General features: G+C 37.0%; 1 protein-coding gene across 17 annotated transcripts in view; it reads right to left on the bottom strand.

Annotated features, from left to right (window-relative positions):
• Window positions 1-23,959, bottom strand: part of tns1b (tensin 1b) — a 231,354-nt gene that overhangs the window by 53,484 nt on the left and 153,911 nt on the right. For 14 of the 17 annotated variants that reach the window (XM_081369325.1, XM_081369335.1, XM_081369336.1 and 11 more), the window contains 12 exons: window positions 18,676-18,725; window positions 14,354-14,525; window positions 14,215-14,265; window positions 14,001-14,123; window positions 11,784-11,848; window positions 11,312-11,395; window positions 7,798-7,910; window positions 6,542-6,602; window positions 6,137-6,212; window positions 3,256-3,385; window positions 2,993-3,058; window positions 2,758-2,874 (listed from right to left, as the gene is read on the bottom strand). In XM_081369325.1, the coding sequence (XP_081225451.1) occupies window positions 2,758-2,874; window positions 2,993-3,058; window positions 3,256-3,385; window positions 6,137-6,212; window positions 6,542-6,602; window positions 7,798-7,910; window positions 11,312-11,395; window positions 11,784-11,848; window positions 14,001-14,123; window positions 14,215-14,265; window positions 14,354-14,525; window positions 18,676-18,725 (1,108 nt within the window). Of the gene's footprint in view, window positions 1-2,757; window positions 2,875-2,992; window positions 3,059-3,255; window positions 3,386-6,136; window positions 6,213-6,541; window positions 6,603-7,797; window positions 7,911-11,311; window positions 11,396-11,783; window positions 11,849-14,000; window positions 14,124-14,214; window positions 14,266-14,353; window positions 14,526-18,675; window positions 18,726-21,841; window positions 22,073-23,959 lie in introns of those variants that run through there. The other 3 variants (XM_081369340.1, XM_081369327.1, XM_081369330.1) reach the window with 1 other exon arrangement.

The raw sequence follows: 23,959 nt of genomic DNA, 5'->3' as shown, positions 1-23,959 counted from the left end.
GCTGAAAATTAAATTTTAAAATGTATTCAAATAGAAAACAGTTATTTTGAAATGTGTCAAAATATTACTGTTTTACTGTATTTTGGAGGAAATAAATGCAGCCTTCTTCCAAGAGTCTTCTTTTTAAAAACATTAAAAATCTAACCAACCCCAAACTTATGAATGGTATTTATAGTATATGTAGCATGTGGCATCTCATAAATGCACCACTGCCAGGTGATGCCAGGGGGCAGTTAGAGGGGCTTTGGGGTCTTGCCTCCTGACCAGAGATTTGGATTAGTTTACACCCCTCTTAAAGGTGGCAGCCTATTTCTGCCTGCCCTATTTAAAGAAAGGACTGGTCAAGAGGCTGGCAGACTTTATAGCCTTTATAGCCTGTCATCTCAAATGGCTTCAGTGTAGAACAGAGTAGAATTCAAATGTGTGCTAAACTGACTGGAGCTCCTAAAATATGACCCTAGGGATATTAAAAATAACACAACTATACAGTCTCGACAGTTTTAAAAGTATTTTTGGATAGCAATAATCTAAACACACTCTTGTTTTCGAAGATAAAATAATTTATAGACGTAGCTGTTTTGGACATTGTGATCGGACAGGAATGGTCTAACTGTCTCCTCGCTGCATGAATTGCACAATTCTCAGCCAACGCCTGGAATATTTCACAAAAGGCCACTGGAAGTCGATGAGGGGAATGGAGGCTTGGGACGCAGGGTAGTGCGGTGTGACTGTGGTCAAATTCCCACAGGCAAACTGGGCTCTGTGTGTTCTCTATTCAATACTGGGATTGTACCAGCCTCCAGACCACCCTCAGTACTTTGATGAATAAAACACACACACATGCACACACACACACACGGCAAGATCTAGTTGACAAATCACCATTTTTAGTCTGATTAACTGGTGCTGATGAACTTATTCTCCTACTTTCTAACCATTCATCCAATCATTGCAATGCAGTGTAATTTATGGCAAAATAAATAAATATATAAATGGCTGAAAGCATTACATTTTTGAACCACCATAACTGTTCCAGGTTCAACAACGGTCTATTGACAACATTCGGGGACCCGATCGCTTTATATGGTTTTTAGTAACCACTGTTGCAATTATAAACCATATAAAGTGATCGGCCAGTTTTATGATCTCTTTATGAACTTTTTGAAGTGTTAAAGTGGTAGGTGTATAGCTGTCAATGGAGGGTCAGAAAGCTCTCAGATTTTATCAAAAAGATCTTCATTTGTGTTCTGAAGATTAACGGAAGTCTTACAGGTTTGGAACGACACAAGGATGAGTAATTAATGACAGAATGTTCATTTTTGGGTGAACTAACACTTTAATTCTAGCTATGTGACTAGTTGCCATTTCACCCAAGCATGGTTTGAGAAGACTTTATTATTTGTCACTACAACATTTTATAACGAATAGTAAGTAAAAAATAAAGCAGTCTATGATGAGAAAAAAAGTGTAACAGGATTTTAAACTAAAACATATACTTCCAAACCTCGACAGAATTCCATACATATCCTCCTTGAATTCCTCGCTCTGACTTTCCCTCTCCAGAGAGCTGACCCACCAAATGAGAATGTCTCAAAATCGGACAACAAATCACATGTTTGAGGAGCAGAAGCACACCACAAGTCAAAATAAGGAGGCTCGTATCTTAGGCCACAAGGGTGTGAGGACAATTCCAGTGACACTGCGGTGCGTGTGTGAACTCTACTCGACCTCCTGATTTGTTAAAGAGCAGCACTAAAAACTCGTCTGATTAAATCAGTCCCTGTCGCATGCACGGATTATCATAGTGGTGTACACAAACAGCTCTGTCACAAAACTTTAATACAGCCAGAATGCTGATGAACTGATGGACTGACAGATGACCTGGTTACAGACTCTCTGTGAACTCTGAGTGACCAGACTAAGGAAGCATCCTAAGTGTCATGAAACCGTGTACTCTGATCTTGCAACATCTGTGCACCGCGCACAGGAGACTCGACTCACAACTTATTTCAATAGAGTTTGGTGTAAGAACATTGCTAAGCTAGCAATACTATCGGAAGTAAAAACGCCATTCACTTTCTCCATAGGGAAATTGATTTTTATCGATAACCTGCAAACCTTTAAAAACAGACCTACTATGAGCTACAAGGTTGTTAATCGATGGTATTTGCTTCATGTTGAAGCCAGCATTATTTCAGCCTATTTTTAAAATAATTGTTTAACAGTGGAAAAAACTACATTACCCATGATGCAGAACAGAAAATTCCACCAATCAGAGACTCAAGACAAGCAAACACAAGCCAAAAGAGCCGTTTAGCTCCACCCACTCCCATGAAGAGCTGCGAGTGATGAAGTTTGTAGCTGGTTGTATGAGGCTTTAACAAAGACTTTATTTGAATCCGTATGGAAATGGAAAATATACTTCTAGAACCCATTCCACTGAAAAAGGGGGTGGGCACTGTTGCAATATATATAAGAGGAGTGGCTTCTTTGTGAAGTTAATGTCAATTGACAGCAATTAACACTAAAATTGTTGCAATAAATAATAATAAAATAAATAAATACATATTTAAATAATTATTAATTATAAATGATGGATGGATGGAAAATATTAGATAGATGTGAAATGTGAAACTGGTATATTTGAATTTGTCTAAAGCAAAAATAGAACTGTTTTACTACCATTCTGGCTTCACTGTGGGGAAAATCTAATAATTTCCATTCATTTGTTGAAAATGAGACTACAGTTTCACTCACCTTCCATGGAATCTTCACAGCGCTGGTTGAAGTTCTCGTAAGAATCCCAGCGAATCAGAGATTCTTGGGTATTGTAGTCCACAGAAACACTAGGCCCGTTCTCAAGGTGGTCCATTCCTATGACAGAACATCTACAGTCAGAAGCTTCTGGGCTCAGTATATGCCCTATTTCCAGTGTTTCTGTGATTCTTTATTAGCTGAAAATGAACGACAATAAATAGCCTAGAATTCTTACCTTGGATTTTTTCTGGACCGAAAGAAAATACAAATTCCACTTTTCCATATTCAGGAAATCTGTCATCTGAAAAAAAAAAAAGAAAAAAAGAAAAATAGAATGACCAAAGCAGTGTCATCAATACAGCCGATTTAATAAAAATAAATCAAATAAAATCAAATAAAATAAACATGAAACCAACCAATTCTAGTCTCAGTCTTAGATGGCACAGCATAGTCAAAAGTCTGACTATTCAAGACCAAACCAAAGCAAATCCAGCATACCTTTAAATGTTTCATCAAGCTCATCTTTGCCAAAGACGATGCCCGGGTCATGAACAGCACAGGTGTGAAACTGCACTCTGAATATGACATCACGGGACGGGCTGCGGAAGCGTTTGTGATAGCACTTGAGCTGTGTAGGACATGAGAAAACACACATAACAGGTCAAACACACAGAGACTGAAAACAGCAGAAGAAATCAGTGTAAGGGGATTAATCTTAATTACAAAAAATATATATATTTTGACTTCTCTAAGTAAGAAATAAAGTAAGCAAATAAATAAATAAATAAGTCAGGTATCAAGCTAAATAAGTTTTGACTTAAATTATATGTATAAATAATAGTTCAAATCTAATAAATAAGTCAGTTATCAAACTAAATAAGTTATTAATAAATAAATTACAAATAACAGTTAAAATCTAATAAATAAATACAATTATAAATTATAGTTAAAATTTAATGAATAAATAATAAATAAATAAATAAATGAATAAATAAATATTGTATTGCAGTGTATTGTGTTTGTAGTGACTTTCATAGAAACGAATCAACGCTTTGGAGGATTGACTGGTATTTTTGTCATGTTGTCTGAAGCATAAACAAAATTGTTTTTTACCACTTTTCTAGGTGGACTGTTTTCTTTCTGGTTTTGCAATGCCAGTGTAATTCCTGTGAGTGGAGTTTGCTTCACTCAACCACGATTTATGCTTCTTTGTTCAGAAATTATTTTCTGTGGTAATCGACATGGCACAAGTCGTATTGAACTTGTATTGAACCCAGAACATTCCTTTAAGAGCATGGCAAATCATTCAAATGCAATCTTGCGTCAACACACGCACATTCTGCACAGAAAGTTCTATTCATGGGCTTGGAACAGATTGTCTGAGAGGTTTTGGATGCTGGTCGCCTCGCCTTCCCATGGTGCATCAGAGCCAGAGATGTCAGTATAGTGAAAGTATGTAAAACAACAGAGCCTCTCCAAAACCCAGACAAGGACATAAAAATGTCCTCACTGGCCACTGAGGAAACTGTATCCCTCTTTCTGTTGCCCAGAATAACTATAATTAACCTACTTAACTTAGGGCAGATGGACATAAAATGTACAGCTTTTCAGTTCGGAAAGAGTGAAACAAAACAAACACGACCAAATTGAGGAAGATGGGGGTTGGCAAAGCATGCTGCGGTTTTCCCAAACTGCAGCAGAGACTCAGTCGCACACATGGGGGGTCCGCTCCGAAAAAAAAAACGCATCTCAGTCATTCACAATCAGCAAAATGAAGCTTTTAAAAAACAAAGCATTTATCTGAGAATACAAAAACAAATGATGTCGGCAATGCAACATTTTTACATTTTAATTTCCTCCTTAAATTTCACTCAAATTATGCTGATGATAATATAATCAAAAGAAATGCAAAATCAAAGTATTCTCACTTATGATCTCAGCTGCATTTGATACTCAAGGGAAGTATTTTTTATTTTTTTTCATGCTAACACCTACATTGATCTATAATATGCTTTGGCCAAAGCTCAATGCTACAGTTGTGGTTCGTGTTCGGGCGAGAGTCCTCTATAGATCAGCTCTGATTGATTTCAGAGAGAGTGCTCCTCTATGAGCACAGCATTATGATAAAGCACTCAGCTCGTTTTGGCTTTCTCTTCCAAAAAGCTTTCTGGGGTTAAATGCAAATAAAAATCCATGCAGAGAAAAGTGTCTCTCATCAGGAATAAATGTCTGATGGATGGGCCTCTAGACATCCTGCTTTATTATTGGCGTGTGTGGCTCTGAGAAATGCCCATAAATGGAGGAAAAAACCTGTGCCAGATTTAACCCACAAGTCAAAAGCAAAAAAAAAAAAAAAAAAAAAAAAACGGTATGAAATTACATTTTACATAGAGACAATTATAGGTCCTAGATTTGTTTGCATTGTGGCATTAATCACACAACAATTATGAATATTTTCCTAATTGTTTTACTTTTGAGTTGCTTTGTTATTCCCATTATTCGCAGTGATTACAGTGTTACATAGTAATTGGGAGTAGACTTTAACATTAAATCTATTAGTGAAAATGTAAGATTGTATTATATTATTATTATTGTTATTTTAACAATGTCCACATTAATAAAAAAATAACTTTTTATTATTTATCATTATTATTCTTACTATTATTATTTTTATTTGGTTTGATCTTGTTTTGTTAATGGTTTGTGTGCAACATGCTAATTATTATTATTATTTAAAAAATGATAAAGGAAGTACAGCAAAAAATTACCATTGTGTAATATAAAATAAAATAATATATAATATAATATAATTAATATATCTTAACAGTCATGGAAATAATGTCATGAACTTTATGGTTCGAAAATAAGCTTCATTTTCTTGATATGAAAAATAGGATTCTTTTGAATTAGGCTTGACATATGTGACCCTGGACCACAAAACCATTCACATGGGTCAATTTTTTATACACCATCTGAAAGCTGGATAAATAAGCTTTCCATTGAAATTCTCCATTGATGTATTGTTTGTTAGGATATGACAATATTTGGTCGAGATACAACTATTTGAACATCTGGAATCTGAGGCTACAAAAAAATCGAAACATTGAGAAAATCTCCTTTAAAGTTGTCCATTTATGTTCGTGATTGTGCTGCATTCACTCACAATTGTTTTTTAATATATTTACGGTAGGAAATTTACAAAATATCTTCATGGAACATGATATTTACTTAATATAATAAAAACCGATAATTCTGACCCATACAATGTATTGCCGGCTATTGCCACAAATATGCCCGTGCGACTTATGACTGGTTTGTGACCCAGGGTCACATGTGACCAAGGCATGTTTTTGACAGGTTTTGTGCGATTCATTCTTACCAGAATGTCTCCTTTCAGGAGCAGGCCGGGTTCGATGGTGATGCAGATGCTGGTCTGACTGTCTCCATGGACGTTACTGCAAATATCAGTCAGACACACACCCGTTAACCACAAACAACCTCACATAGAAAAACATTTAAGTGATTAATGCATGGCTTTCTATTTGTATTAAATTGAAAGGGTCATCTACAAAGCTGTAGTCTGAGAGCATGGGGGAAGCTACAGGGGCCGAGTTCAGTGATGTATGGGAAAAGCACATGCGGGCTCCTCAGAGTGTGTGTGTGATTCAGAAGCCCCCAACCCCCAGACACAGAGGGCCGCCTGTGATTGGACGTCCTTAAGGCTGGGCTACATGCCAGGGAAGCATGAGCAATACCGTGTAGGAAAACATGGGGTGTTTCTTACTAGATCCCAGATGTGTAGACGGGTTGCATAGCCTGGTAGATCTTGAGGAAAGGGCGGCAACCTGAGAAACCATGAGAGAGAACAAAAACAAAATGTTAGCAGAGCTCTAAAAGTGGAATATCTAAAGGTCTTCGTCGTGGAGCAGAAAAGCTCTCTCTAACTCTCTCAGGCCCTGTTTATACTAATTATATTAACATGCGTCCCAGATGATACCATCACAAGCAGAGGCAAGACTTTCTATGATGTTTATAGAATGTTTTGAGGTATTTACACTATTATCTCCAATGTGTCTCCTGAAACTACTTGTGATCTGGTTTTGTTGAGGAGAGGGTCTGAGATATCATGACTACATATACGTACGACTTAATTTATGCTGACCTTCTGTTCTATTGCATGCTGACATCACTCAAGCCGAAGACGTTCCATTTATATTGTTCTAAATGTTTTTATTGGACAATTTTTTTCAAGCAATTGTTCTCAAACTTTGACAGGTGGTGAACCACTTTAAATTAAATAACTAACACTCCTAATAATATTTTTATACTTTAAAAATAATTTATAATGTAAATTTCACAGGTGATGAAGCACTTTAAAAATTAAATAAACAATATAAAATATATTTTTATAATATATATGTTTTATTTTCTGTATAAAATGTAAATTACACACACACACACACACATATTTTTTTTTTGTGGTGAGGAGTAAATGATGACAGAATGGGTGAACTATCCCTTTAAAATAATCATAGTTTGTTGTTATGTTTATATCTATTGTAGTTCAATAATCTGTCAATTCGAACAATTCGATGTTGGTGCTTTTTGTCAACAATATATATATATATATATATATATATATATATATATATATATATACTGTATATATATATATATATTTTTTTTTTTAATCAGCGGACCACTTAGAAAACTTTACGGTCCATCATTCTGAGAACGCCATACATAACTGTCTGGTGAGGATGGATTTGATTATACTACAGATATGATGTGGTCACATGTTTCTCTGACTACGCCCCGACTGTGGTTTCAATGATCAGATTCCGGACCCCGTCTACAGCTGTATTTAGCGCTGACCTCTTATGATCGGATCACCCGAGATGTGTGTAATAGAGCAGCATGTTGTCAGTCTGACAGGAAGGTGTCAAAAACAGCAGGACTGTAGACGGACCCCAGAAACCTGCCTTCAACACCTCCGGGAGTCACTGACAGATGGCCCACAGCCAGAGAGATTGGGCTCACCTCCTTTGGACTCAAAGTTTGGGATCCCGTGCATGATCACGTGGTGCAGAAACAGGGGCTTGTTGTTGATCTTGATGTGACCGGAGAGCAGACCGCTGAAGTACTGCACATACCTAGAGCAAAACACAAGATTATCAGAAATAAACAAAACTAGTGGACAACAGACAACTGGGGAGGACTAAGATATGAACAAGTGTGTACTAGAGATGTCAAAATTACTGGTTCTTCTATAACAAGCCATTAAAAAAAATACATCCTTTACAATAATTACAGTAATCAGAAAGATGAAGAATCAAAAAGATCAGAATGATGGCAGCCTAAAAGTGCACGTATCTACGTTTGAGTTCATCACTTTTTTGTAATATACAGTACACAAAATATAAAAATGTTTTATATATAAAACTTACATATATTAAACTTACACAAAAATATATAGTAATACGTAAGGCATTTGCATTAATGCATGACCAAACAATATTTTTACAACATTTATTTATCTAGGTTAACGTTAATTTCTACATATACTGATGCATTTTTTTTGAGTAAAATTACAATTAGTTAAAAGTTAACAAATTAAACCATATTTCTGTTACTACATACAGTATATGTTTACAAAAAAAAAGAAAAAAAAGAAATATGTATAGAAAAATAAGAATAATTAATATTTACTGAATATTTTGTATATTTGCCATTTTAAAATAAAGGACCTATTGGACATCATGTAAGTTTTTGCTGTGGTATTAAACTTTTATTGAGAATCATAAAACTTTAATGGCATTGCTATCTGCTACTGAATTCATCGTGACAACCATCCGTTTAAGAAACACAGATGCACCTGTTGTATAATCTTGCTGAGTGTGTGAAAGTGTCGGGTTTCAAGCAAAAGACATATTCATGTGAGTGTGTATTACATAACATACTATCTAAACACTGTTGACAACACCATTTAGGGTCATAAGACGGATTCATCTGCAGTTGAGGAGCGTTTTGCTGTGCTTCCGAACCCTTAGCACAGATGTTAGGCTTTATAAACAGGAAAAAGCATTTTTCTTCTTTAACGTTGAGGTTGTGTCTCTTGAGAGGGACAGTGACCAGTGTTTCTGCATCTTCCTGGCAGATCGCCCGAGGCCTGGTTTCCCATGAACATTCAGTTGTTCCAGGGCCCCCCTATTCCAGAAATCACAAGCTTCTTCTTTCGTCCTGGAGCAAGCTCTTACCATGACTCTGCTTTTCCATTTTCCATGAAGGGAGCACAAGTATGTGCCCCAATGAAATCTAGTTTTAATGAAGCCTGAAGTGCCAGTGCTTCCATATACAGATGGAATGCTTGATTCTGTAAAAGCAGCACATCCAGGGCCAAGTGTTCCCTTATGAGGCATAAATGGGTGTGTGTAGAGGCATGTGCTCCAGCACAAAGTGCATTTACACGTTTATCAGCGTAACTGTACATTGGGGTCCAAAAATCATTGAAACTACTAGTGGAAAAACATTATTTTCTTTAATATAAAATTTTTGTTGCAAAATATATAAATCACCATTGCAATCTGAGTGAAAGGTTGAACTGGAAAGCAATGGAGCTGACATGACCAAAACCTATAATTCATGTTCTCCAGCATAATCCAGAGAACAGCAAGAACATCTGTTCATAGAACGTCACATGATCAACACTCCTCATTTTACTTATTTAAATGGGACTAATGCCCTTTTTCATAGTCTTGATTTTGTTTTTGGGGTCAACTAGAATAGGTTTTCATCATTCCTAATTTTTCACATATTTGACATTGTTGCAGCACCTCTCTTCTTAGGCTTTCAGTAACACTCTGTTTAGTTTCCTCTGTTTATCCCCTCCTTTCGTAAAGTGCAATGTGCTCTGATTGGTCGGCTGGCCCAGTGTGTTGTGATTGGTCAACCGCTTCAAGCTTGCTTGGTAAAATGTCACGCCCCTTACCGTAACCGTGAGTTTCAAAACACTACTAATGAAACTCAACCTGGCCTTGCCCCCTTTCTTTTTGCGTATTCCTTTGGCAGGAATGAGGAATATTGTGACGTGTGCATTCCTGGAAGAAAACAATCGAGGTGTTTCAGTGTTTACTGATATAGAGAATAACTCCCTTTGGAGTGACTTTGGGCTTTGTAACTTTGCAGAGCTTCATGCTCAAACAGCAACATTACATACTAAAGAAAGCTGAAAATTTTAAAAAAGCATAATAGGACCCCTTTCATAAATGACCTAGAAACAATGAAGAATCTGAAATATAGATTTTTTTTTTTCATGCAAGTCATAACTATTCTTGTGTATAAATGTTTAAAAATAATAAAACAACCAAGTTTAGTCTTGATTTTTTGGACTCCACTGTACATATAAATCTAAGTAGCAGAACTGGCAACCACTTCTGTTTAATTATAACTCAGGAAATAATAACCCAAAGGGCCGACATCCTAAACATGGCTTTCCAGTGTCACTCCAGAACATATCTGCGAAATAATCATATAGGTATTCACACACAAAAATCTTCCACAGCTGGTACGTGATTATGAGGATTTGAGCATTTGAGATGAAAAATGAAAATATATACATATACAAATACATATAAAGTATATATTCATGTGCATATGCATATAAACACACACGCACACTACCATTCAAAAGTTTGGGGTGAGTTAGATTGTTTAATGTTTCTGAAAGAAGTCTCTTCTGCTCACCCAGGCTGCATTTATTTGATCAAAAATACAGTAAAACAGCAACACTGTGAAACATTATTACAACTTAAAACAATTGTTTTCCTATTTTAATATGTAATTTATATCTGTGGTGCAAAGCTGAATTTTCAGCATCATTACACCAGTCTTCAGTGTCACATGATCCTTCAGAAATCATTCTAATATGCTGATTTGCTGCTCAAGAAACATTTCTCATTATTATTATCAATGTTGAAAACATTTATGCAGCTTAATTTTGTGGAAATTGTGATAGTTTTTCAGGATTCTTAAATACAGCATTTTAACAACTTTTATAACATTATAAATGTCTTTACTGTCACTTTCGATCAAAGTGTGCCCTTGTAAAAGTATTAATTTCTTTAAAAAAACGAAATATCACTGACCCCAAACTTTTGAATGGTAGCATATTTTTTTCAGTATTAGCAATCAGAGTGAAATTGATTGCAACTGCAGCAATAGTTTGAGCATCTGATCTGAGACCTGGTTGTAGTGAGAGATATGCAATTTGCTTATACAGAATGATAGTGGCAGTAATGAGGCAAGCTCAGACATGATCCTCAGAAAGAGATTACGTAACTTTTTTCATTTAAAGGACACACCATACTGCCATATGGTATGGTTAGGTAAACAACACATAAACTCCACAAACATCATTTGCATGATTGGGGCACCATTATCTGGAGGTGAAGCTCATAAATTTGAACAATGGCTGAAACTGAATGCTCACAATAAGGGTCAAACTCATAAAGCACAAAGATAAGAGGTCAGATGGGGAAAACAATGCACAACTGACCTTCTCTGGGAAGGCTGACCCACAGGAAGCACTTTATCTTCATAAAACCTCTTCATGGCAAACCTGTCCAGAGCCTGGTCCGCACTGCAGAGGCACAGGAAACACGTTTGGGGAAATTTCCCCAACACATTGCAAAAAAGACGACATATTCTTAATGAGCATCTTTGTCTAGTTTTCCAGTAAACGTATCTAAATCTGTTTCTTGAATTTACTGGAAGCTTTCTGTTCATAAAAATAGCACATTTTGCATTAGAGATGAATTTGATCAGCACTTAATTTGAGTCTTGAGACAAATCCTCCTTTGTAAAGTGATGCGTTTTGGCAGTTGTCCCTCCCCCCACCGCTCATGTGTTACCTAACCTAACGTGTGGCCAGTCTTGTGATGTGGGATTAAGGTCTTTATCTTAATAAGTGTTCAGAGGAGCATCTTTAACTCGATAAACACAGACAGTACGAAGTCTGCGTGTCTTACCTCGCCGATATGTTGCTGTAATGCATGTACGCAGCCACAACCACCCCAGTTCGACCTCGGTTTCCCTGCATGAAGAAAAGCAGATGGGGTTATCAAATAATGCAGTACATTATTTCATGTATCCATCATATACGTCTAAATATTAGAAAACATTTAACACATGTTGTTTTTTTTTTTAGATGGAAGTCATATTAGTTTGTTTATATTTAAGGAACAAACTAAGATGATTATATATGTCACAATTTACAATTAAGTGAAATTCTAACCTAGAAATACTGTCAAGAAAACACACACACACACACACAATTACTAAAATGAAAATGGAAAAAATAAAAATGTATTCAAAACACTAATGAATACAAAAATACTTTATTAATGGTAATGACTAAAATAACAGTAAAAAGGTACATCAGAGCAGCATGAATGACCCCCCCCCCCCCCCCAAAAAAAATACAAAGTATTTAATCTGTGGTTTGAGTCATTTTGAACACAGTTGTGCTCTTTCTGAATGAGTGAACATTTCCACCATCAAGCCATTGCCTCGTCTTTTCCACTGTTACAAAGAACAACACAGGTTGCCATAACAATACAATGTTTATGGTTTCTTGTTAAAAAGGCAACATATTTGTGTTTATGACATTTCTGGCCCTTTATAAATCCAGATCACAACCTCTCTTCGCAGTGTTCCACTTCTTAGGCCACTGAGAAAGCTCTCATGAGGCGCTTTACGGATAGTAATGGGTAAGATGTACTTTGAGGGTGTGGAAAGAGTCGGGTGTATTTGAAATCAAGTGGAAATACAGTGAAATTTTCAGGATTTCAGGATAGACCTGCGACTCACTGAGAACCAGTGGTGTAGAAGATAACCCACAAACTCCACAAGAGGCTGGTTTCTGACGTTTATACTCACAGACAGAATCCCTTTCATTAGAGAGGCATTTAACAATACCGCTATCCTCAAAAACAACATTTTACAATCTAACTTCAAAACGCATTGTCATCATTCTAATGTTTATAAGTGGTAACCAGCAATGTGACTTAACCAAATCAGAGGGCGATGAAAGAGTAAATTCAAATAAATTGTTTAAGAAAACAGATTAGCTTGAACCTCAAGACTGGGTCAGGCAAAGGCTTTCAAAACAATGGTGAAGTACTAACTTTACAAGTAAATTCAGTCATGTTTTCTCACGTAAAGACTTTAAAATTGCTTCATAAATCTCACTGTTCAGACCACCATAACCTTTGGGTGCACACCACCCCAGGTTTATTAGGAATAGCATGAGAACGCCATCTACTGACAAAGCACTATGGGTACTATTTACAGTAACTATAGGCCTACTGTGCAGAGAGAAAACTACTAACATCAGTTTCAAAACCTATTGAGCTTCCTTGCTGGCTACTGAAGGAGCATCAAAACTCTCATGATACCTTGTGAGACTCAAATCACAATAGATATCAATAACAAGTAACAAGTTAGCATTTTGCTAAGCTAACAAAACAATACTTTAATATGCATTAAAACATGTAACAAACAGTAATACATATTATTTCATTTTTTCTTTTTAAATCAGTATTAAAATATAGACACACACACACACACACACACACACACACACACACACACACACACACACACACACACACACACACACACACACACACTGTCCGGCCACAAAAAAAAAAAAAAAAAGTTTCCAAGTCGCTGTTTGGATTTTAATAGACAGATGCTTTAGAGTCTATGATTGGACCATTATTGCTGTGATTAGGCTATTATATTTCAAGCCTGTTATTTGTTTGGCAACAGTTCTTCTAACCATAATTAATGGAGTGCTTGACTCTTGCATTGTCAATGCAATATCTTGAATAATAAATTGATGCACCTCTTGATGGAAATAACATCACAACATTTATTTCCATTAAGAGGTGCATCAATTTTTGATCAAGATCTTGTATTGACAATGCAAGCGACTTTTTTTTTTTTTGACCGGGCAGTGTATACATAATCATTAGATTACTAGATTTACAATTACATCTATAACTGCAATTCTTTTGCATTGGTAAACACCTTGAATATATTTCTTTACAGTGCATTATGGGCATTGCCAGTTGCATATATCTTTGGAAGAGCCTTCAAATCATTAGTGCATTTATAATGCCTTCAAATCCAGCTAACTGTGTTTTTTTATTACATGCTGAGAACAACAACTAAAACAGTACCTTATTGTGTAAGACCACTACATTGTGACTGTCAGCATTCATCCAAGTGTCCATGGCTTTGCAGATGCTGCAGATCTTATCCAGAGCTGGAGCGTGATGGTCCGGCCAGCCAAAATCCAACACCTCGCGCAAACAAACACACAACAGCATAAGTAAGACCAAAAGGAACCAACGTCTCTACATTAGATAACATAAAACAGTAAACTCTACTTACTTTGGGATTCAGCTGGGAGATATCATTTCGCTTTTCACTGAGGTTAAAAAGCTGTAAAAATAATATAAATAATAATGTCTAAAGTGGACTAATCGAAATAAAGTGTAACCCTCAAAGCTATCGAGTTTTGAGGTCTCACCAAGTAGTTGTCACCATGTTTAGAGCGTAGCATGGTGGCCACCTCCTTTATGTTAGCGCTGTAGCTCGGTTCTTCTACATTACTGGGGAAGGTCACAGAAATGATGCGTTCTGTAATGTAGACCAGGTCCACCTCATAGTTTTCCTCCATGGCCTGGATCAAACTCAAACTCCTGCAAAAATTAGAAGACCAGATAATGGTAAGAGAACATTAGAAATAACAATGCATGTCTACAGCAAATCATTTGCTTTTTTCGGTGAGCAACAAAGGCAATTCACAACATTCACTCAGGCACAGTCTTGTGTCTCAGATGGAATCATGAAATCACCATGTTTTTTTCAGAAGAATGCCTCACCTCAAACATTTCAGCGCTGAACAGTCTATTAAACACATATCTGATGTTCAGTATGGTTTGAATAAAATATAGTGGGGAAAGATTGATCGCAGAGATAAACAAACGAGATATGAAAATATCCTGCATTCCGTGTGTGCAGCAAGGCAGACAAAAGAAAACAATTTGGTCACTGGTGAGGCGTAGGTCTGCCAAGGATGTAACCACAATCAGACCCCCATCTCTGACCTCACTCTCTCCTCAGGTCTGGATTTCAAGGCAATCAGAGAGAAGTACAGCAGGAAGATGGCCATCTTTAAATCCAGTGCTCTGTTCCAAAACCTACTGTAGTAAGCTTCCTAAGTAGGCAGCATTTTGGTGTGCTCCCAAACTGAAAACTGTTTTAAAAAGTAGCCTGAATTCTATTTTTGGAGAATCCCAGAATGCATTGTGACTAGCTTAAAAAAACAGTTAAAAAATATGAAAAAAAATATTGGGTTCTATATCATAGAGAATGAATCACACACACACACACACACACACACACACACACACACACACACACACACACACACACACACACACACACACACACACACACACACACACACACACACACAATTGAATGCAATTATTATTATTATTATTGTCAAAATGCATTCTGGTATATGTAGTACAGTGGCTTACGAAAGTATTCAAACCCCTTCATTTTTTCACATATGGTTATGTGGCTGCCTTATGTTAAACTAATTTAAATTAATTGTTTTTTTGTTTGTTTTTCACATCAATCTGCACTCCATACACCATAATGAATGACGAATCAAAAAACAAATCTGTGACAACTTTGCAAATACTGAAATAAGTACATTGCATAAGTATTCAAACCCTTAACTCAGTACTTTTTTAAAGCACCTTTACAGCCTCAAGTCTTTTTGGGTATGACGTGACAGGCTTTGCACATCTGGATTTGGGGATTTTCTGCCGTTCTTCTCCTCAGATCCTCTCAAGATCTGTCAGGTTGGATGGGGACCCGTAGGTGGACAGTCATTTTCAGGTTTCTCCAGAGATGTTTGATTGGGTTCAAGTCCAGACTCTGGCTGGGTTACTCAAGGACATTCACTGTGTTGTAAATAAGCCACTCTTGCATTGTCTGAGCTACAGTATGTACTTAGGGTTATTGTCCTGTTGCCCAGACCGAGGTTCTGAAAGCTCTGAACCAGGTTTTCATTAAGGATATCTCTACATTTTGCTGCGTTGAGCAAGTTCCCCAGTCCCTGCCGCTGAAAAAAAAAAAAAAAAAAAAAAAAACACAGCTGATGCACACCACCACACTTTACTGTTGGGAAGGACATGATACTTGTAAATGAGGTTCATCAGACCAGATAATCTTGTTTTTCACAGTCTGAAACACAGTCCTTTAGGTACGTTTTTGCAAATTCCAAGTGGGGTTTCATGTTGTCCACTGAGGAGAGGTTTGAGTCTGGACATTCTGCCATAAAGCCCAGATCGCTGGAGTGCTGCAGTGATGTTTGTCCTTATTTTAGTTTCTCTCATCACCATTTATGACCATGGAGCTCAATCAGAGTGACCATCAGCTTCTTGATCACCACTCTAACAAAGGCCCTTCTCAATCGATTGCTCAGTTCAGCTCTAGGAAGAGTCCTGGTTGATCCAAACTTCTTTTATTAAGGATTGTGGAGGCTACATGCTTCTGTGAACCTTCAATACAGCAGAAGTTTTTGTAGTCTTCCCCAGATCTGTGTCTCGACACAGTCCTGTCTCTGAGCTCTATGGGCAGTTCCTCTGACCCCATGGCTTGGTTTTTGCTCTGATATGCATTTTTAGCTGTAAGACCTTTTATTGAGAGGTGAATTGAATATCTCTTCAATTGAATTTGCCACAGGTTAACTCCAATCGAAGTGAAATTGGAATTATCCCAAGCTAAAAATTCAAGTGTCCCAGAAAAGAGTATGAATATTTATGCAATATAATTCATTCTTCTTTTTTTATTTATATATAAATTTGAAATGTTATCACAAATCTTTTTTTTTTGCCTTGTCATCATGGTGTATGTGTAGATTAGTGTATATTGTATATTAATTTGAAGGAGAAAAAAAAGTAATTTAAAGCAGTTTAACATAAGGCAGCAAAATAACAAAATGTGAAAAAACTGAAGGGGTCATAAAATGAATGTGTTTTATGTATGGACATTTTCATTCTTATAGTTATTTTTTCACAATTAATTTTACAGAAATGCTAACAACGCTCTATTGAAATCAAGCATGAGTTTGCTTCCTGTGTGCTTTAGTGATGTAGGAAGCAGACAGTAAGGCAGCTCACTATTGAGCATGCAAAACTTTAGTAGATTACGGTCAGTGTTTGAACTTAGGCTGTGTAGCTTTCGGAAAGATACCTGTTGGTGAGGCCCATTTTTTGCCTTTGTTTAGCAATGAAGCTATGCATAGGAAAATCTGGATTTTGTCATGTTTTCTGGGCATCGCAGCTACAGTAAATCATGTAAATCTCTCTACGGCTGATTTTAATCGAAAAGCGATTCGCATTCAGTGCATTTCAGAGAAACAAATGTAAATAACACATGATTGTGAATGGTACAAGACATATAAACATTGTACTTGCGCCACACTGTCTGGCAAAACACACACAACATTGCACATCTCTCAAGAGATCTCTCTGGATGATCTCAGTGTGTGGAAAACACAAGGCGTAACAATGTCTGAACAATCCTTTAATGTTAAGGATTCCCCCCTATTCACACAATCCTTTTGAAAGCCCATAAGGTTTGTGCATTCATTCACTTTTAAACAATCCACTAACCATAATCCATCTTAACCAGATTCTAAATGCAGTGAAACAGTGCTTAAAAAAGGCACTATTGACTTTTGCTTGCACTATTTGTTTTGTGGAATTGAAAACAAAAGTTTAAGCACATTTTCAACTTATAATGGAATAAGTTCTTCATCAAGTGATGATCAAATGAGGGAAAAAGAGCTGATGCATCTGCCTGGATCTCAAATGCTTTTCATATATTCTACGGGCATGTTTGTACTGTTAACTGTTTTGCAGTTAAATGGCAGCTAAAATAACACAGATAGTGCATGCAAATAAAACAGTCTTATCAGCGGGTGCAATTCATTCTCCAAAATAAATTAAACTACAGTACCACACAAACTCCATCTACCATTGAAAAATGCCTTGCCATAAAAACAAAACAGGAATGCTCTTTTTGGCAGAAACAAAGGGTTCTCAAAGGGTCTCGTTTTAAGGTTGTGCCCAAATGGACAGTTTCCCAAAACAAGAGACAAATAAAATAGCTGCCCATGTAAATAAAGAGTAAAAATTCCCCCTGGTAGCTGAAATGGGAGCTATTTGTAGTGATGTATTTCACAAAGCATCTTCTCACAGCCTGGCATGAACACACCCAACAGCTGAGAGACATAAGACCATCGGAATGGATCCGAGATCAACTCAAGTGTTATATAATTGGATACTAATCTTTCATTTGTTTTGAATAATCTTATCTTTTGGTTTGCATCCTAGAGTGTTTTTGTGTATAAGACAGCCAATTCTGTTGAATATATTTGACATTTTTCTGCTAGAAATGAATGCGTGTAACTATGATAACAGGGATTTGTTTTTTCCATGGGTGGGCAGTGTCTCCTTTGCTACCAGTATCTATAGCAAGCAGTCACTCAAGATAAAAGTGCCATTATTAATCTAATATACGTGGGAGAGAAGCCCTATTAGGACATCATAACTTATCCCCGGAGACTGTGTAGATGTTTTAAAACTTGTTTATTCTTTGCACTCATCAACTGCTATAAAGAATGTGAAACTGATGCAAGCAGAGTCAGATGTCAAATTGAGCTGGATTGAGGAATGCTTCATCCCTTGTGATTTCACTAAAACTGCACACATGAGATATTGACTAAACTGATTTCTGATTTCTGATGAAGACAAAGACATCTCTCACCTGGATGGCCTGTGTCGAGACTCCATGCTCTTGGAGGATTTGGTCGAGCCCTAAAAGAAAAGAAAATTAGTTAGTTAGAATTTAAAAAAAAATCTAGTTGAGGAAAGCAAGTGTCTGAACTAAATTCACGATTCCTGTAGGAAACATCAGACCGAATTTTTATTTTTTTATTTTAAACCATTTGCTGTTTTCTGTTGGTTATGTATGAACACATAACTCACACACACTATATTTATGCAGCGTAAAAATGCATATATGCTTAAATAGATGCACGACGAGACATATTTGCTGTCAGTTTTGATTTCTGAACACTTTTTCAATGTAGGCCTAAGTCAATAGAAGATTTTTTTTAACTTTAATCATACATTTCATAAAAGTATAAAGTTTACAAACCTAAAAATGTTAAGATGGCTGATATAATGTCAATATATTCACAAAACAATTTAATGACTGTAAGGGTGTACTAAATGAAGTTCATGCCATTTTTGCTCAAAAATCTAGTAAAAAAATACTATACATAAACAAAGCTATTGGTAGAGTTTGGAATCAACACAACACACAGAGAACATTCTCTTCAGCTTATGCAGATGATCTCAAAATGACCAAATAATGTCCAATTATTCAGCCTGGCCGATACAGCGGACTAATAATGATCTCACAAATACGACAGTTTCCAGATGTTTTTAGCCCATTTCCTGTTTAAAAATGACCGTAAACCAGTTATCCAAATGGGAGGTTACTCTTCATCTCCAGACTGTTCTGCTGATTACACCAATGAAAAGGCCATTTGTTTGGACAGTTTCTTTTTGTAAGTCCATATGCAAAACTGTGTCAATACAGGTTGAAGAGAGCTGATGTGAGCGTGTGGTCTGTACCTAACATAGAACATGTCATCTCAGCTGTATATACTGTAAAGGCAATGACAGCCTGTGAGGTGAGGTGAGGTGAGGGAACGAAATTATATGGATTTCACACCGGAGACATTGAAAGGTGAAGTGTGTAATTTCTGCACTATTTTTTGCAATTTGCTTTGGTGCTGGTAGAGGGACAAAAATACACGCTTCACCTTTAATATCACATCTAGATACAAAGAAAAGTTAAAGTGTTAATGGTCTCACTCTGAGTCTTACAAAAGTAAGAGAAGCCTCGGAAGATGCGTGGTTTATGCTCACCGTCTAAATGACTGGTGTATGACTGACATGACTAAAAAGGAACAATGCCTACTAAGAAAACCCAGAATCCAACGTATAATTATACACAGTGCTGGGGCCTTTTCTAGAAACTGTATAGACTCTGTATGCGGTTTCCCATATGTAGCAGTCTTAGAATAGTACAGAATAACTTAAGGAAGTGAAATGATGGGAAATTTTCAAGTTCAAATGTCTTCAAAAAGATAACATTTTACTGAGGTTTGAATCTGGTTTAACTGGGACATTGCTTAATGAGCGATGCCATATGTAGTGCATAACTAGAATTGTTATTTTTTTACTATAATATTTACTATAGAAATTGCCAGGATTATATTGTCTAACAAAACCCATTTGCTATTCCATTTGGTTAACAAAATATGGTTTTCAAAAAGTCCCACCCCAAACTCAATGTCAATGTGACAAGACAACCCCTCCCTCCATCCAAATAAATAAATAAATAAATAAATGAATTCCAATGAAACACATCAAAACTGTTCCAAAAGCCTTTTCCAGGTCTGGAAATCAAAACATTGACTGTGGGAACCCTGGGCATTATAATTAATTAATTCTCTTAAATAAAGACTTAAAGGAACTGTCCACCTAAAAATGAAATTCCTGTCATTATTTACTCACCCTTATGCCTTTAAAACCTATTTGACTTTTTGTTTCTTCTTTGGGACACACAAAAAAGAAGATCATTTTTAAGAAAGTGTCAATGTTTTTGTTCATACAATGAAAGACAATGGGGTCTAAAATAACAGTGACTTCCTATTGACTTTCATTGTGCAAAAACGGTCGAAACATTCTTCAAAATATCTTCTTTCCACAGAAGAAAGAAAGTCATGATGACATGATGGTGAGTAAATGATGACAGACTTTTTATTTTTGGGTGAACTATCACTTTAAGTGCCTATGTGTGTGTGTGTGTGTGTGTGTGTGTGTGTGTGTGTGTGTGTGTGTACATATATATATATATATATATATATATATATATATATATATATATATATATATATTCGTTGTTATTTTTCGTAGTCATTCTACTTCAAAATGAGTTTAACTCATTGTGTAATCAAATCAATTCATTGTAACTCAGTGACAGTTTTTTCAAAGCAAATCCTACACCTTTCTTCTTTTAGTGTAGGAGAATTCATTAAGTAAAATGTACCCACTCAGCATTAGTTTCCTAAATAATCCTCTTTTCCAAGAATCCCAAAAAAATCTACTACAATATTGTTTTCACATATAGTACTTAGAGACCAATCAAGCTTCAAATGATCAGACTGTAAAAGACCATTAACACATTTTGTAGCGTAACACACTTTTGTGTGTATAGATTACTGGGCCAGGCCATTATGAACACTCATAAAGCGCAAAAAAAACACAAATAAGCCATACTAAAAGAGATTGCCAAAGTCGCTCACTTATAGCCCGAGCAAGACATTACGACACACTCGAGTAAAACACCCTTGGCATTGCAAACCCCCTCTCTCCATCCACAGGGTCCACCTTCCATCTCTCGCCACACCGTGCCCGGCTCCAAAAACATTCCCTTAATCAGCCGATAATTGCGACCCCCAGAAGGATGGCCAAGAAAGGGTGGGTGGGGGGTTGGACGGGGTCTCAGCCAGGCTTGATCAAAACCAGCTGGAAACGCTGCTTTCGAGCGGGCCCGACAAATGAACAATCAGAGAGCTCAGGGAAGAAAGCGAGGGATAGCTTTGAGGAAATAGTTGCCACTGCACAAAGACCTACACTCTTAAAAATAAAGGCTTTTGATTGGCATGAAGAACCTTAAACATCCATGGAACCGTTCCATTGCACAAAAGGTTCTTTAAAGTGGAAAAGTTATTTTAAGAACTGTTCACTGAAAACCCAAAATGGTTCTTCTATTGCATCGCTGTGGGAGCTCCCTTTTCGGAACATTTCATTTTTAAAGCGTACAATCAAAGTCAGGCGGAAACCTGAAGGCCTACCTTAAACAGGTAACCCGTACTCCACCTCCACGCATCACGCAAGGAGGACAAGCGCCTCCGTAGGGAGCCGCTGGGATTCATGGTCGGGAAGTAACGCTTCCCTTCTCCTTGCATTCCCCTTTTCCCGAAGCGCGCCCCACGTTCCTGGCTCTATTTTGGTTCTGCGCTGTGCCGAAGATGCCACATGCCTGGCGTCAAACTCAAGCGGACCGCAGCTTTCTTCCTTCTCCCACTTGCAGAGTTACTCTTTCCCTTGTTTTGTTCCCTCCCGCCTCCCTCTCCGGCCCCTCCTTGTTCCTCGGCACCTCTCCCCTCCCTCTTTCCCATGCTGTGCGTGTGTGCGCTGCTGCCACCCGCATTTGTTTGGATCTTCAGTCTAGCCTTTGCTCTCTCTCTGGGTCACACACTCAGCAGCTGACTGGAGGAGATGATCACTCTGACCTCACAACTTCAACAATTCACAGTTGTGTTACCTCCAGGAAACCATGGCCCATCACCTCGCTTTCTCTAGAATATAAATGTAGTATATAAAGAATATAAAGAGGTCAAATCGCACTTTTTTTTTTTCTACATAGTTTTCATCCCTGAGGTCCACTTAGGATGCTAAAAATAACTGTAATTTTTAGTCATGATCATTTTCCATCCTCTCGCTGACCCTGAAGCATGCTGTGTTATTTTGCAGGCATGTCTTTAAGACTTCTAAGTCAACTTTCACTTTGTATGTGAAACAGACCTTTTTCAGAGAGTGTGATGATGCATTTCCACAGTTATTAACATTGCAAATCTAGCCAAGTATTTTATATTTTCATTTTTTATTGATGGATCTCTTGATGGAAATAACATCACAATTTTTATGTCCATCAAGAGGTGCATTCATTTTTGGTCAATATCTTGTATTGACAATGCAAAGTCCATCTTTCTGTAAAGTCTGTAAAGTCTATTAAAAAATGAAAAGCTACACACTCCACCATTTTCATATTTAATTTATATGACAAGTACACTCTTAAAAGTTGACTAAATGCACATTTACACACTTAAAATATACAGTTTTAAGGCCTACAATATTGATGACTCATCCTGCACCAATGGGCATCAATCAAATACTCCAAAGAATGAGAATGTTGTTGACGTGTAAATGTGGGCGGCTGTACGCTACTGTCTTCATCGGTTTGACGTCAGAAGATCAGAAACCATCTTTGCGGTTTAGTTTTCAATAAATGCTCTTTTTACAATATGGAGGACTTTTTGAGTTCTGAAAGTTACAGTGTGTTTTCATAGTACAATGAAGCCTTTATATCAAAAGTTTAGGAAAATATGTGATTCCTCATAATACGACTCATCCAAATCAGAGCCAGAAAGAATAATATGCAAATCAAATGACTATAGTCAAGCCAATTTCAAAATATATCTATCTCAATCACTGCTTCAGCAGGAGAATTATGGTCTAAATGAGAAATGAGAGAAAAACAGACGAGCACGTTATCAAGCTCTCCTTGAAAAACAAGCTCTTGAACTAAAAAGATGACACAGGAAGTCATATGACAAAAAGACTGAGATTCAAAGGGTTTGTTATTGAGAATCAAAGACATATGCATAACCACAACTAACTGACCATGAGAGACCCTTGAGGTGAGGGTGGTGCACGTTTCCCATGATGCCTCAGGAATGAGTAATACTGCCTGACACAGCTGCAAACATACACTGCTCCAAACATCTAGAGACTTATATTCTGGATTATTCACAGAGACACACAATGCCAGGAATAATGCAGCATGATAAATGACAAGCTCAACGTATTTTAATTCACAGCAATATACAGCTTTTTGGCATCAGGGCACTAAAGCCGAAGAAGCCTGGAGGAATCAGTTTGAATTTAAATTAAGGCCCGTCGTTCGGCATCGGCCGGCCCAGTTTTTGTGGTGTGTTCCTCACAGTTGGCACTAGTTGGACAATGTCGGCCATATTTTGGACGATTGAGGATGATGAATTGGCAGATTGAAATCTGATTGGCTGTTCAGCTTAGTGAATGAGTCATTGCACGGTAATAAAAGCAAAAGTGATGAAAGCGAGCGAAGATGTCAAGACTGCACAGACAGAAGGCCATTTTAATTTGATACC

This window comes from Scardinius erythrophthalmus (assembly GCF_964197995.2).
Source record: "Scardinius erythrophthalmus genome assembly, chromosome: 6".
Classification (NCBI taxonomy): Eukaryota; Metazoa; Chordata; class Actinopteri; order Cypriniformes; family Leuciscidae; genus Scardinius; species Scardinius erythrophthalmus.
This window is presented reverse-complemented; position numbering and strand designations above follow the sequence as displayed.